The sequence below is a fragment of the Melozone crissalis genome, unplaced genomic scaffold, assembly GCF_028551555.1.
Source record: "Melozone crissalis strain CALT ecotype California unplaced genomic scaffold, PUWL_Pcris_2 ptg000088l_1, whole genome shotgun sequence".
Lineage (NCBI taxonomy): Eukaryota > Metazoa > Chordata > Aves > Passeriformes > Passerellidae > Melozone > Melozone crissalis.
The window spans coordinates 3630731-3647094 of NW_026535865.1; the positions used below are offsets into that span (position 1 = coordinate 3630731).

Sequence of the window (16364 nt, forward strand, 5' to 3'; positions counted from 1 at the left end):
TCCATGGGCTAAAATGGAAGGCACAGGTGGTTTTGACCCTATGCCAAGGACTTAAATCACCCAGGGCAGCCAGAGGAATGTCCTGGTCCTGACAGGGCACAGCAGGCTGATCTCTCTGAGCTGCAAGAGGCTCCACTGGATTTTCTGTGTTCTGAGCCCTTGGGTGTGGGCAGTGCCTGGTAAAACACCAGGTCAGTGCTTTAGGATCCCAGAGAGGAGGCACATCCCAAATCCCAGCTGTCACACACTCACTGCTCCCAGGCTCTGCAGCCACAAACCATCAATTTCTGGGGGTAGAAGCACAGAAAGGCTTGAACTGAAAGGGTTTTGAAGGACCAGGGTTCACAGAAGTGCCTGACCCCAAAGCCACATCCTCCTCTCCTCCCTGCAGGGCCCTGGGGAGGGCAGGGACCAGTCCTGGCTGGCGCTGGGCACATCCCTGTCCCCTGGTAACCCAAACCTCTCCCTGCAGCTTTGGGTGATGCCCAAAGATGAGTTCTACCCTCAAAGGATGCTCAAGGCTCTTCTCAGACATTGGAGCATTGGAGTCTGAATTTCCTCCCATCTCCTTCTTTCCAGCTCCTTTCTGGTGGTTTCTCTTGAGTACCCGGAGAGCCAAGAGTTCCCAGGGGGAGGTGATGGAGACAGAGGTTAAATGAAGTTGTTTTATCTAAAATTAGTCACCAATCTTTATTCAATATGTTACTAAAATTATAAAATACAATTCGACAACACACTCAATCATATTTTAAAGTATGTATTCAAATCGCACTTCTCTTCCAATATTTTTCACTAAAAAGAATGCTATAACTAGTAGTCTCATTGCCAACATTACCTTAACAATTCCTCACCACAAACAACAATCTCATCAATTTTACCATTAAAATATTCAAACTTTACAACAACAATTTAACCTTAATAACAATAATACTCATTCAACTATTATTACATACCCTAAAAAAAAGTTCCACAATTAGAATTTTTCACCAAAAAAATGCTATAACTAATACTCTCATTGCCAACATTATACCATTAAAATATTCAAACTTTACAAGAACAATTTTACCTTAATAACAATAATACTCATTCAATTATTACTACATAGCCTAAAAAAAGTTCCACAATTAGAATTTTTCACAAAAAAAATTTAACTTTATAACCAATACTCTCATTGCCAACATTACCTTAACTATTCCTCACCACAAGCAACAATCTCATCAATTTTGCCATTAAAATATTCAAACTTACAACAACAATTTAACCTTAATAACAATAATGCTTGTTCGATTATTACAACATACCCTAAAAAAAAAAATCCACAATTAGCATTCCACTAATTAGCTCTGATGAATGAGTGGGTGCAGAAGTCCCTGGCAGGGGTGAGGATGTTCTGTGATGTCAGGGGGAGACTTTGTGAGTTGGTTTGTGGTGGCAAAAACCAGTGGGGAATTTTAAATGTACAAAAACATTCTGCAGTGCAGGGGAAAGGGTGCCTGCCCTGCTCTCAGGGCCTTTCCCACTGTTCAGGACGAGGTTCCCCCAGCCCAGTTTGGATTTCTGCTCACAAATCCTCCAAATTCTTGCCTGGGATGGAGGGAAACTGAGTCAGCTGTGCCTCCAGCAGAAGGGTCCATGTTTGGGCTGCTGCTCAGAGCTGCTATCGGCTCACAAATCTGCAAGTGAACAGGCTGCAGCTGCTTATCTGTGCTGCATGAATCTCTGTCACGTCAGGGTTTTCCTTGAAGCTCCAGCTGCTGCAGGCTTTGCACGAGAATGGCAGCTTGTAAATTCAAACTGGGGTTTGCCCACTTGGCACAGGAGGCAGAGGGGGAAACTGATTTACTGGCAGTGAGGGCAGCGAGGAAACATCAGCCCTGCTTTGTCACAGGTGAGATGGGGATGCTCAGGGTTGGATTTTTCTGGAAAATCCCAGAATTTGGGCTGGAAGGGACCTTAGGGATCATGTCATTCCATCCCTGGGCACTTTCACCATCCCAGGCTGCTCCAATCTCATCCAGCCTGGCCTTGGGCACTGCCAGGGATCCAGGGGCAGCCCCAGCTGCTCTGGGAATTCTGAATTCCATCCCAGGGAAGGATTTCTTCCCAGTGTCATCAGAACCATGTTACAAACACATTCATGGCAATTTTCCTCCATTAGCCAAGAGTGTAGTTCCTGAGGGAGAGCAGGAGGGTCCTCACCTGCCATTCACAGCCTTAGTGATGCCTCAGGTTTGAGTTTTTCTATTTTTCAGGTTCTGTGCTGCTTTACTGTGTATTTTATTTACACAGGGTAAATAAGGTACACACTAAAGTGTACTTTAGTTTGTGTGTGGGTCTGGGTTTCACATGAGGGGATGGTGAGCTCAGAGCAGGGAGAAAAAACAATTCCTGCTCCAGCTGGGGACCAAGGACAAATGATCCAAATCTCAGCCCCAAGAGCACAAACAACAGAGAAAAACAAGCAGGATGGGACTGCATGGGCTGGAGCTGGAATTGGACAATTAACTCCAATATAAAAATGGAGCAGAACTTGTAAAAGTGAGAGACCCCATGACGTGTTGTCCATTTTTGTGACTTTTTGGGTTTTATCTTGGGTGCAGCCCTGCATGGGCTGGGGCTGCAGTTGGACAATGAACTGCAAGATGCAAATGGGGCAGAATTTATAAAAATGTGACACCCCATGATCTGTTGTCCATTTTTGTGACCATTTTGGTTCATCTTGGGTTCATTTTGTGACCATTTTGTTCACCTTGTGTTCATTTTGTGACCATTTTGGTTCATCTTGGGTTCATTTTGTGACCATTTTGTTCACCTTGTGTTCATTTTGTGACCATTTTGGTTCATCTTGGGTTCATTTTGTGACCCTTTTGGTCCATCTTGGGTTCATTTTGTGACTGTTTTGGTTCATCTCGGGCTCAGGCCTGGCTGGGCCCTTGTGCTGCCCAAGGTGGATCCATTGAGGCCTCCTAATAAATAAATTAATTAATTAACTCTGTCTGGTTTCACAAGGCATCATTAGAACCGATGGAAGTGATGCATCAGGTGAAATAAATCATGTTCATGTGGGGCTCCTGATAAAAATCAAGAGGCTTTCCAAGAAGAGAAGCTGCAAAGGAAGAGCTCACTGGAAGTCAAAGAGGTGAGGGTGGCTGCATTGCCCACAGCTTCCAGAAAAAACACAACGCTCTAAAATTGGCTTTAGAAGGACGTCAGATCCCTCAGATCAGCCCATGATGGAGGTGGGCTGGTGCCCAAAGCCAGAACTGACTGAATTCCCCTCTCGCACTGCTGAGACATGCAACTTGTGCAGAGATTCTTCAGATGAGTCTGCCTTCTGCGGTTTCCTGGAGTCTGGTGTCGGGCTATAAAACCCTGCTGGGAGCGGGGTGAGACCCCAGAAGCTCGAAGGGACCCACAGAAGGCTGGGATGGAGCCCCTGCAGAGCCTCCTGCTGCCCCTCGTGCTGGTGATGTGCCCCCCAGCCAGCTGCAGTAAGTACAGTGGGTTGGGAATTTGTAAAATCAGAGGGTTTTGGGGAAAGCTGCAAAAGGCAGGCTTCAGATACAGCAGAATTGTGATTAGAGCTAAGCAGCAGCCATGAGATAGGTCAGCAGAAAAACTATTTAAACTGTAGAGAAGCAAGGGCAAATAGAACAATGGTCTGTGTATTAACGTTTGTCTAGAATAACTCTCTAAGCTACAGAAAGTTTATCTAGCAAGAAATTAGGAAGGTTAAAGCTTAATAATGGAGCTCTGTGCGTTGTGTTTTAAGGCTTACAGGTAGATATTGTATTTGAAATAAGCAAGCATTGTTTTAACCAAAGGGATATGTGCTTATAGTGGTTGGATAGAACTGCTGTCAATATAGGATATGTACTATACAGATATAAATACTGTCAATGTGCTTTTGCTTTGTGTGATTGGTCAAGAAGCTTATAAAGTGAGTTGTAACATTAAGTTTTCCAGCCTGCTGCTTAGATTGTGAGCTGTTAGCATCTTCCCATTGTCATAACCATGTAATGGAAAATAAAACAGCTCAAGGCACGTTCCACAGCAGCCCTGTCTCGTTCATGTCTGTAAATAATCCCCCTTGCTGGTGTCAGAGTGGGTTGGGGATGGATAAATCTCATCTCTGTGCCCTCCAAAATCCTCATTCCCATCCCCATCCATTGCAGGTTACCCCTGGAGGTGGAGGGAGAGAGGAGAAGCCAGGACACAGCCTGCTCCCTACGTGGCCTTTCTGCAGGGCAAGGACAACCACAGCTGTGGGGGGCTCCTGGTGGCTCCAGCCTGGGTGATGACAGCGGCTCAGTGCCTCCAGTGAGTCCTGCACTGAGGGCTCTGCACCTCCAGGGCCTGGGGAACAGCTCCTGTGGGGAGGGGTCACAGCTGGAGGCACCTCAGCCAACAGCTGGGAATGTCCTGGATGGTAGGAAAGCCCTGGGGACAGATTGGGGACAGATTTGGGACAGACTGGGGACAGCCCTGAGCCCCATCTCCCTCCCCAGCCTTGGGGACAGGCTTGGGGACAGATTGAGGACAGCCCTGAGCCCCATCTCCCTCCCCAGCCTTGGGGACAGGCCTGGGGACAGCCCTGAGCCCCGTATCTATCCCCACCATGAGCTTAGGGACAGCCCTGAGCCCCATCTCCTTCCCCAGCCCTGGGGACAGGCTTGGGGACAACCCTGAGCCCCATTTCCCTCCTAGACCTGGGGATAGCCTTGGGGACAGCCCTGGGGACAGTCCTGAGCCCCATCTCCCTCCCCAGCCCACCCTCAGATATTTTCCCTGATTTTTCCCCCTCCACGACTCGTTTTGTTTTCCCCAGCTGTCAGCAATGGGAGCTCAGGGTGGTTTCTCCCCTCGCTGTCAGGCTTTGTCCTTTCTGCCCTCAAAATCTTTGCTGGCAGAATTATTCCCTATTAAATATATTCCTATATTCCTAAGAATATTCCAGTTCCTCGCCCAACCCTTTTCCACCCCTCTGGCTGGGGTATGGATGGGCAGGGGGATTTTTCCAGGTGTGGCTCCCACACAGCTCAGGGCTGATTTGGAAATAAATATCCCGATTTAGAAATAAATGATAAATTATTTAGAAATAAATATCCTGATTAGAAATAAATGATAAATTATTTAGAAATAAATATTCTGATTTAGAAAGCCCCAGACTTCCAAGGGCTTGTGGAGCCCAGAACAAGGAGCAGTATTGGAACAAATGTGGCCAGCTTGAGGTCTGGGCACTGAAATAAAGGAGATAAAGGAGAAATAAAGGAGAAAAAGGAGAGATAAAGGAGCCCTTGCTCTGCCTCTTGGCTGGGCAGATTCACTGGCAGAGCTCCTTGGTTCCACCATTCTTCTTTAAAAATGATATATATAATATATTTATATTGTATTTAGATATAAAAATATATAATATATATTTTTATATTATATATAGTATAAATAATATATTATTATATTATATATAATATATTATATATTATATAATATATTATATATTATATATTATATTATTATTGTTATATGAATATATATTTTTATATAATAGATATAAATACATATATTTATATATTATATCTAAAAATATATATATATTTATATAATGATATAATATATTTTGTGCATAGGGAATATCTATTTACACTGCATTGTGTAATTACACTGTCCTGGCCATGCCCTGAGGGATGAACCTCAGGGTCCCCAGGTGGGACAGGGACAGGCTGGTGACACCCCTGTGCTCGATGTCACCAGGCACAAACCTCTGAGTGTCATCCTGGGAGCCCAGAGCCTGCAGAGGAGAGAGGGAGGCTGGCAAACCTTCCAGGTGAAGGAGTACCACAGCTACCCAGGCTTTACCAGCCCCAAGGAGGGCAAGGACATCCTCCTGCTGAAGGTAACCATCAGCACCCTGAGCTGCAGCCCTGGGCCACCAGGGCATGGTGGATCCCAGGGCAAACACTCATCTCTGTGGTTTTTTCTCTCTTTTTTTTCTCTGTTTTTTGTGCCCTCGCCCAGCTGAATGGCAATGCCAGCAGCAACGGCCACGTCAGGCCCATTTCCTTGGAGAAATCCAAAATTCGGGGCGGCACCGAGTGCAGCCTGGCTGGCTGGGGGGACAGGACAGCCACTGTCACCATCACCAGGCAGAGGGACTGCCTCAACCACTACCCAGGCCTTGCTGACAACCTGATCTGTGGCCAGAGCTCATCCTCCAAGGTACCTGGAAAGGTCAGTGTGCTCAGGGAGGGGAGGCTTGAGCTGGGGCAAGGCACTGACAACAGGATCCTGGTGGATCCTTGTGGTTCCTTGTGGTTCCTTGTGGATCCTTGTGCTCTCCCATGGCACAGCAGGAGCTGGGAGTCCCAGCAATGATTCACCCTGAGCCTCAATGTTGGTCTGAGTGTGTTTTGTGTCTGGAGCCAGCAGAAAGGCAGAAATGGAGGTTTATTGTTCCCAAACAAAGCTGTCACCACCAGCCCCTTGTGGGAGCAGAGTTGCCTGGAGAAGAGGAGGCTCAGAGGTGACATTATTGCTCTCTTAGAGGTCACCTTATTGCTCTCTACACCTTCCTGAAGGGAGGTTGAGACAGGTGGGGTTGGTCTCTTCCACTGGGCAGCACTGACAGAACCAGAGGACACAGCGGATATTGGTATTAGGAAAAAAATTCACCAAAAGAATAATAATAAAGTAATGGAATGAGTCTAGTTGAGGTGTTAGGGCATAGGTTGGACTTGATGATCTTGGACGTCTCTTCCAACCTTGTTATTCTGGGATTCTGTAATTCTGAACCTCAGAGAAAGGAAAAACGCAATTCTTATAATTTGCTGTGCCTGTGTTTGTGCCAAAGCAGAATGCTTGGAACACAAACCCTGTGAGGAACATTTGGAGGAGCTGGGGTTGTTTAGCCTGGAGAAAAGGAGGCTCAGAGGGGACCTCATTGCTCTCTACACCTTCCTGAAGGGAGGTTGCAGACAGGTGGGGTTGGTCTCTCCCACCAGGCAGCACTGACAGAACCAGAGGACACAGTGGATATTGGATATTAGGGAGAAATTTTTCACCAAAAGAATAATAAAGCACTGGAATGCTCTTCCCAGGGAGGTGGTGGAATCACCACCTCTGGATGTGTTTAAAAAAAGATTGGACATGGCACTTGGTGCTATAGTCTGGTTGAGGTGTTAGTTGATGATCTTAGAGGTCTCTTCCAACCTCATTATTCTGGAATTCTGGGATTCTGTGATTCTGATTCTCAGTGATTCTGGGATTTTGGGATTCTGTGATTCTGATTTTCAGTGATTCTGGGATTCTGATTCTCGTGGATTCTGGGATTTTGGGATTCTGTGATTCTGTTATCCCCACCCACTGCAGTCCAGGTTCTGCTGGGCAAATCCTGCCCTGAATTTGCAGCCTCCCTCCCTCCTTTCCTACAGGTCCCACCACCCAGCCCTGATCTCTCTCCTCCTTTTCACAGGGTGATGCTGGGGATCCTCTGGTCTGCAACAACAAAGCCTTTGGCATCTTCTCCTACCGGCACAACAACTGGCCTGGCTTCTACACCCACATTGCTCCTTACCTGCCCTGGGTCCACAGTGTCATGAAATCCTTGTGACGCTGCAGAGCTCACCCTGCAGAGCCCCATCCTCACCAGCTTTCATTCCCTTTCTCCCTGGGAACATCTCCCCTGCTCCTGGTGGATGTGGCAGGGGTTTCTCTGTGAGCTCTGCCCGTGCTGGGGCTGGCACAGAGGAGCTGCCTGGGCTGGGTTTGTGCCCTGGGCTCCTGCCCTGCTGCGCCCTTGGTGGCTCCAGCTGTGGAGAGGAGCAGCAGCACAGCCCCAGGGAGGTGCCAGCAGCTCAGGGGGTGTCTGGAACCCTCGGGGGTTCCAAACCCTGCATGAGGAGATGGGAGGGATGCAGAGAGCAGCCTGTCATTTCTGCCATTTGTGGCATGTCTGGGTGTCCTCTGCCCCATTCCTGGGCTCCAAGGACACCCCCAGTGCTTCACAGCTGCTGTCCCAACCTCTGAACCCTGCTGCCTCCCCTCTCCCCTCCTCTGCAGCCCCAGTGTTGTGAGAACACTTAAAACCAATAAATCTCATCAGCATTTCAAAGCCTTTTCCCTGGTGCTGTTTGGATTTCTCTGGGCCCCTGGCTCCAGTGCAGAGCAGCTCAGGAGGAATCCACAGCTCCAAGAGCTGAATCCCAAACTGGAGATTTCCACCCCAACCAGCGACCTCCATTTCTCCATTTTCTGCCAGAAACCTCCAGAAGAGAGCTCCAGTCTGGATTTCAGATTGGACTCTCCTCACTCCCTCCAGGGATATCCAAGCTGGTCCTTGGGTGGGATTTTGTCTCTCCCATCCTCTCCCCCCTCTCAATTCTACCCCATCCCACTTCTTGCTGCCATTCCACACCAAACCAGCACCTTCTTTCCCCCCAGGGCACCTCTGGCACTGCCAGTGCTCATTGTGGCACCCTGAGTCATCTTTTTAGTGATGCTGGCAGCAAAGAGAGGAACCTCACAGTCCCACCACGGCCTGACAAGTCAGGAAATATTTTATTTCTGGTTGTGGTTTTTAAGACAAAAATATATAAACCCCTGCCTTTTCTACAATAGAGCTTAAACATATTGCAACCTGAGGAAATTAATCTGGAGAATTTGGAAAGAGACCAAGCGAGAGGAGCTCAAACACTTCCGTCAGATGTTTGGGATTTCATTTACAGAAACATTTCTGGGGAGTGTTTGCCTTTCCTCGTGCTCTCCTCTGCCCAAAGGTGACTTGTCAGAGGCCATTCCAACATCTGTGGCAGCACTGGACACAAAACACAAGGACAAAGATGTGAAGACTCCAAATATTTTCCAAACCTTATAATTCAAAATGTCTAAAAGTCCCCAGGTCGCTCACCTGACCAAGAAAAGCTGCAGCTGAGCAGAGTTATCAGTGTGGTTTTTGCTGTGGGTGGTGTTGCACAAGGAAAGCACCTCGAGCACATTTCTGCTGAGTTTTCCATGCCCAGAGTGCCCTCTTTGGGTTGGCAACAGGGTTTGTTCTTCAGGGTTCTGTCTCTAAACAAATTCCAAACTGATCCAACAAAATTCACCTCTTCCAGTTTGGAAAGAAATTCATGGCTGAGCTGAGGAAAGGCTCCTCTTATCCCCAGGGTTCTTTACATCATTGAATCTGCTCTGAATCAAGGGTTGCAAAGCTGATATTGAGATTTCTTCTTTTTCTGAGGCAGCCAAATCCTGCCCAGGAGAATCTATTCTATTTCTATTCTATTCTATTCCTATTCTATTCTATCCTATTCTATTCATTTCTATTTCTACTTCTATTTCTATTCTACTCTATTCAACCCCCAGGGTTCTTTACATCATTTAATCTGCTCTGAATCAAGAGTTGCAAACTGATATTGAGAAGAGATTTTTTTTTTTTAAAGGCTGCCAAATCCTGCCCAGAAGAATCTATTCTAATTCTATTCTATTCTATTCCATTTTATTCCTATTTCTATTCTACTCTATTTCTATTCTACTCTATTCTATTCTATTCAACCTCCAGGATTCTTTACATCATTTAATCTGCTCTGAATCAAGGGTTGCAAAGCTGATATTGAGATTTTTTTTTTTCCAAGGCTGCCAAATCCTGCCCAGAAGAATCTATTCTATTCCATTCCATTCCATTCCACTCTATTCTAATTTTATTCTTATGCTATTTCATTTCTAATTCTATTCTATTCTATTCTATTCTATTCCATTCCATTCCATTCCATTCCATTCTATTCTATTCCCAGTGCTCCTCCTGTGTCACCTCTTGGGGAGCTGGAATTCCTGACTCACTGGGAGGGAGGATGGAACCAGCAGAGCAGGAGGGACCTGTCCTTGGGGAGCTCCATCATTTCTTTCCATGGCCAGGAGCTACAGATGCTCCCCTGAGATGAAGCAGGAGCAGCTCCAGGAGCAGCTTCAGGACAGGGAACAGCCCTGGGCAGAGATGAGGTCCCTGAGAAGCCACATCCTCACCCAGCTCAGCAGCTGGGGTTACCCAGAAGCTCCACACAGCCCAATGTGGAGGCTGTGTCACACATTTCAACCACAAAAACTCTTTAAAAGCCATGAGTTCTCCAGCCACGGTGGTGGAGATGGTACAAAAATTAAATTAAGCTGGACTTCCTGGTCAGGCTGCATGGCAGGAGATAAAGCAGCTCCAGGACATTTATACCAAACTGGTGTCACTGGGAGAGCACACAGGAAACAGCTTGGGGTGGGATAAGCCCTGGCTGAGCCCAGGGCTCAAGAAACTCTTGACAGAAATGTTCCAACAGCAGCTGCCATTGCACAGGCCAGGCTGCTCCAGAGCCCTGCGTGGGACCAGGAAAACACAGGGGGCAAACCTGGGGCACAGGAGGGAGGCTTTATATTCCTGCTTTATAAATTCCACATGGCATTTTACTGTTATACTGGACAGATGTTTCCCTCTCTTCCCCAGAGGGCAAAGAGAATGCTCAAAGGAAAGAGGAGGATGATGGCTGTCCAAGGACAAAGCAAATCCCAAATTCTTTCTTCTTTGCCCTTTTCTTGCACATGGGATTTTTTTTTAATATGAAAAATACAAAAATTGATTTCCTTCATGCTTTGCCCAGGAGCACAGCCCCAAGGAGCTGCTTTGGTAGGGCAGGGACATGCAGTGGCCAGGTTTGAAGTGATCTGCAGCAGTCCCTGGGCCAGCTCACCTTCTCAGGACACTCCCCTGGCCCACAGCCCAGCCCTGGCAGCTTTCTTGGCTGAGTCCCTCCCTCTGGGGCAGGCTGGAGGCCAAAGGAATTATCCAGGCACTGGAGGAACCTCATGACACAGCCTGCCATGCTCCCAGACCACTCCCTGCAGGATGGGCACGGGAGGAGCTGAGAGCTTCAGCCCCAGCTGCAGAGCTGGAGGTGAGGAGGAGCTCTCTGTGCTGTTGGGGAAGCTTTTTCCAGCCTGGGCTGATGCCTCAGGTTTTGGTTTTTATAGTTTTCAGATTCTATTCTATTCTATTCTATATTTCTATTCCTATTCCTATTCTGCTCCCAGCCCTGTCCAGCCTGGCCTTGGACATTTCAGGGATCCAGGGGCAGCCACAGCTGCTCTGGGAATTCTGATTTCTATTCCAGCTCCTCCCAACCCTCCCAGGGAAGGATTTCTTCCCACTATCATCAGTTCCATGTTACAAACACTTTCATGGCAATTTTGCTCCATTAGCCAAGAGTGAGGGAGAGCAGGAGGGTCCTCATCTGCCACTCACAGCCTTTGGTGATGCCTCAGGTTTGGGTTTTTCTATTTTTCACATTCTGTGCTGCTTTAGTGGGTGGGTCTGGGTTTCACATGAGGGGATGGTGAGCTCTGTGCACAGAGCAGGGAGACAAAACAATTCCTGCTCCAGCTGGGCACCAAGGACAAATGATCCAAATCTCAGCCCAAGAGCACAAACACCGTGGGCTGGAGAGAGAAAAACAAGAAGGATGGGACTGCCTGGGCTAAAGCTGGAATGAACTCCAATATGCAAATGGAGCAGAACTGATAAAAGTGACAGACCCTGTGACCTGTTGTGCATTTTGTGGTCATTTTGGGTTGTGCTGCCCAAGGTGGATCCATTTTGGCCTCTGAATAAATCCCAATTTTATTCTTTAGCTCTGTCTAGGGTCTGTTCAGGTCACCCTTCACAAGGCCCCAGGGCTGGAGTGGTCCCTGGGAAAGCAGCAAGTGTGATCCTGCTGTTCCTGGGCTGTTCCCTCAGCTGCCTCCTTCCCTGGGCTGCTCCAGGAACAGCCCCACTCACACCTGAGGCTGCAAAAGGCCTTTGACACCCAGGATTTCCCCCCAGCTGGAAATGGCGGGTGTTAAAACTTCTTTTTTTCCCCTCAACTTGTTGCTTTGGGTTATTTAAACAGAGCAGATTTGGCTCTTCACAGAGAACACAACACATGACTGAGGACACAAACACTGACGCTGCTCCCCAGCTGCTGAGGGGACAGAGCCTCTGAGAAAAGCAACAAAAACTCACCCAAAAAGCTAGAAAAGTGACAATTTAAATCCTTGCCAGTGCTCTGGCCACCACACCATTGTTCCCTTCCTGGTGGGAGCCAACAAAATGTCTCAGGAGCTGCAGTTTCACCTGGGCTAAGTGACCTTGGAGGGAGCAGAACATCCTCAGCTGCAGCTTCCTGAAAACACAGGAAACCTTTACAGAGAGGAAATTGGCCATCTCTACCCACTCCCAGCTGATTTAGTGCAACATTCCTGGAGAATGAGCCCAGAGAAAAGGAATTAAGCTCTATAAACTCAGTGTCAGGAAATCTCTCTGTGGAAGTTTTAGTTTTCACAGTCAGGGATGATTTTAAGCCATGTTTTATATTTCTGTTTCTAACAGACAAGACTGGAAGCAGTTCTGGTCCCACCAGCATTCCTGCTATTGGCAGCAAGATTTCCTGCTTGGAATTGTGCCTGCAAGGGGCTGACAACACAGCAAGAGGCAGCAGCAAACACCAACCCTCAGCAATCCTGCTCCAAAATCCTGGAAAACTTCAAATCAAGATGCCACCATTGCATCCCTGCACCTTAAACCCCCAGGCAGACCCTGCTCACATTTCAGAGTTAATGGTAAAATGCATTATATGTAATTATGGGCTATTATATCTTTTATTTACCAAAACAGGCTTTGTTTCTATGTCTCAGAACGCTGATTTTCTGACAGGAGGCAGAGCTGCAGATCCCACAGGGTACCAGGGAGGAAGAGGAGAGAAGAAACACACACACAACCACCACACGGCTTTTAGGAACAAAATTTATTCCAATTTCAAACAGAGAGTTTATTTCAGGAGAAAGATATGAAAATCAATTTCCATCAGATATTTCTGTAATAAGCGTGAGTTGCCCAGCAGTCAGAGTGGGATCATTCCAAGAAACAATCCCACTCCTGGACTGGAATGAGACAGTTTGGAGTCTGAATAGATCCTGACACTGGGCATCTTATTCAGAAACTCCTTTCCCCTACCCTCTTCCCTCCCCGCCCCCCAACACGCACAACAATACATGCATTGCAAATGACAAGGTTTAAAAACAGCATTTTATATAGTATTCTTTTTAAATAGGATAATGTTTAAATTGTCTTAAATCAGGATCCTATAATATACAAGTATAACCAAATAATTTCCACCACATTGGCACTTGTAAAGAGTCTCTGGCACTACTAAAAGAAGGGGCATTGGCACAAACCATACTCTTAAAAAACTGGGTGCTGCATAACACACTTTATCTCTGCTGGACTCTAACGACCTGGGCTCTGTACAGGACAATACAATGGTCAGCACACTCTGGAAGTACTTTTTTTTTTTTTTTTTTTTGGTCTTTTTTTTTAATGTTTGTTTGTTTTTTTTAAGTATTTTTTGTCTTTTTTTTTTTTTTTTAACCAATAAAACACATGAAGAAAAACCATAGTTGAACGCAAGGCCAACATTGCTAGGAAGCAACAACAAGAGACCAAAGAATCCAAGTGGAGGAGAAGGGAGGGAGGAAGGGCAGGAGCTGACACGCTGCAGCTGGAAGGGGCTTTTGCTCACCAGGTTGCCAATCCACACGGGATGGTGAAGGAAAAGGGATGCTCCTCTGCTCACTGGCTTCAAGTTTCAAACTAGTTCCAAGTATGTTGGTTTCTTCAACAGAACAAAGGTTAAAAGTGCACAAGGAGCAGAGGTTAGCAAGGAGACCCAACTCCTCAGGCTCTGGATTCCCTACAACAACCCAATTTTTACCTTTCTTCTGAAAGTCACTCTCAGCCTGCAGAGAGCTCTGACAGGCCTCACTTTCAGAAAGGTTGATACAGGCAAATTTGGTTTTAAGGTTTGGCACTTTTGCATTTGCCAGCCAACAGAGACAGGAGCCAGCTGTGCAGGAACACTGCACTGGCCAAGCTGGAGGCACACGAGCAGCTGCCCACTAAGGAAAGCACGTGCTGATAACACTGCAATCTTCTCACACATGATACAGCCACACACAACTCCAGGTGACAGGTACAGCTCTGACCCATTCCTACCCCAGTCCAGGAGGAGGTTTCACAACTCAACAAGAGCCACTGAGCAAAGCTCAGCCCTTCCCTTCCCTCCCCTGAGCCACTCCTCAGGCCAACCCAAGCAGGTGCCCCACAAGGTGCAGCACATTTCCCAAATCCTCGTGCCCACAGCTTCCCACCATGCAGAGTCACTCTGCAAGAGACAGATGCCAAGATCCCTCCTCCTGTGCCAGGGCAGCAGCTCTTAAAGAAAGGGGGAAGGTACAAAACAAGACCAAAAAAAAAAAAAAAAAAAAAAAAAAAAAAAAAAAAAAAGTTTCTGATTCAAGTGGAAGTACCACCATCATTCACCTTGGAAAACAGAAACTTCTGGGAAGTTATTTTCCAAGAACCTGTGTATCTCAGTGCCAGGCTCATTGCTGGCAACAGCTGTAGTGTGAACCATTTACAAAAGGATCACAGAAGCAGAAGAGGTTGGTGCTGCTGTCTGCTTCAGAGGAACAGCACTTAGAATACATGAAGATGATTATAAATTCCTCTTTATAAGACAATTTCTACAAACTGGATCATTTTGGCATAAAGATGAAAACAAACAAAAAAAAACCCCAAAAAATGCAGTAAAATTGATGCAAAGCTGTCTGACACATGGGAATCCCTCCTCATTCCTCCCAAGGGTTAAATGCAGTCCAGAGCATGGCTAGTCTAAAGAGATGCAATGTTTCCCTCAGACTGGCTCATCAGCTGTTGGTCCCATGGCTACTGTTCCACCTCGAGCTCTGGAATCACCTGGAGCAGAGCTTGCTTTGCTCTGTAGCACTCTGAGCACACAGAGGCTTCTGGAAAATGAGGGAACTAGCAACAGAATGATTCAAAATCACGTCCCTCCATGATTTAGTGTTCTAGATCAAAGCATCTTAAGCATCTCAGACAGTTAGATTTACTCTTACAAGGTTGTGCAAAACACTGATGTAGTGCTCTGTCTACAAAAGAGACAAAATATCAACAGCCCCCTCCCACAGTGCAGCTTGTTTTGGCTTTTTTTTCTACTGGCAGCCTTCGAGGGGGCAATCTGGTTGATCCAGAGAATTTGGACCCAATTCTTCTTGTTGGAATTGAAACAGGAGCATCAGTGACTGACACACACCCAGTGGGTCTCACCTCCTGCTTCCCTCTCTCTCCCTGCCTTGCCAATGCACTTCTTCCTCCAGGCTGGCAGCAGCACCTTGATTTGCCTCAGCTCCTGCAAAATCAAACTCTCCTCCTGCTCAGTGGAGATTCAGTGGCACTGAGAATCCACAATTTCATCCACTCTGCCTTCAAACTGGTGCTGCTGCCTCTGTCCTCTCCTTTCAGCACCCTGATTTGCCTCAGCTCCTGCAAAACCAAACTCTCCTATGTGCAAAGGCTTCTCCTCGTGCTCAGTGGAGATTCAGGTGGCATTGAGAATCCACAATTTCATCTATTCTGCCTTCCAGCTGGTGCTGCTGCCTCTCTCCTCCTCTCCTGCTGCACCAAGTGCAGCCAGGGCAGGGCTCTCTGCATTCTGCAGCAGCCCCTGCTAACAATTAATTAATTAATTAACCACTGCTACCACCCTGCAGCAAGGATGGGTGCAAATCCTCCAAAGAGGATCCCAAACTCCTCCAAAGAGGGGAATGCATCAACAGGAGGGACAGAACTCCCTCCAAGAGCCATCCTCAAGCTCCAAAAGGAACAATCCTGGCAGAGCCTCTCACCCTCCAGCTCTGGTCCTCTCAAACTCTGCAAGGCTGAGGAATTCTTACAAAGTCATTCACACACTGGCACAAAATGCAATTAAAACAAGGCTTGATTGCTATTAGGCAGCAAGAAAAGACCTAGAGGATGGCACAAGATTAAGGTTTTCAATGCAGGCAAAGTCTGATGTTGGAATGCCACAATCACTCAGTGTGCTTTTGGTAACTGCTGCATAGAGAAGTTGCTCATTGATGTCAAAAACTCTTCCCAACAAAAACAGATCCTCTCTGCAGACTGAGCCTTGTGCACACATGGCCACGTGCTTGTGGTGTGGGTGGGATGTGTTTGTGTGTGTGTGTGGGGAAAAAAAAATTAAAAAAAGGAATAAAAGTGAAATAAAAATGAAATAAAAAAAAGAACAATTACAGTCAGGCACTTCCCCAGGCTCAGCAGCTATTGCTCCAAGAGCTTCCATCATTTGTAGTCCGTGAACAAAATACAGCAACACATAGCAAACTATGTATAGAACATCAATAATTTAAAAAAAAGAAAAAATCACAGTCTCCATACCTTTTATAATTGATAACAAAAAATTACTCAGAACATATAA

The 16364-nt window shown here is 46.7% G+C and overlaps 1 protein-coding gene across 1 annotated transcript; it reads left to right on the forward strand.

The window, feature by feature from the left end:
• Positions 1–3427: 3427 nt before the first annotated feature.
• On the forward strand, positions 3428–7606 carry LOC128946881 (kallikrein-11-like). Its single transcript, XM_054290878.1, has 5 exons — positions 3428–3491; positions 4176–4320; positions 5752–5893; positions 6016–6216; positions 7469–7606. The coding sequence occupies exons 1-5, from the start codon at positions 3428–3430 to the stop codon at positions 7604–7606; spliced, it is 690 nt and encodes a 229-aa protein (XP_054146853.1).
• The last annotated feature ends 8758 nt before the right edge of the window (positions 7607–16364 follow it).

What these genes read in the sequence shown, in the direction of transcription:
- LOC128946881 (XM_054290878.1), top strand. Translation starts at nt 3,428, where the DNA reads ATGGAGCCCCTGCAGAGCCTCCTGCTGCCCCTCGTGCTGGTGATGTGC. An exon ending in GTGCCCCCCAGCCAGCTGCA is followed by an intron (nt 3,492 to 4,175) that starts GTAAGTACAGTG and finishes CATCCATTGCAG; the next exon opens with GTTACCCCTGGAGGTGGAGG. An exon ending in GCCAGAGCTCATCCTCCAAG is followed by an intron (nt 6,217 to 7,468) that starts GTACCTGGAAAG and finishes TCCTTTTCACAG; the next exon opens with GGTGATGCTGGGGATCCTCT.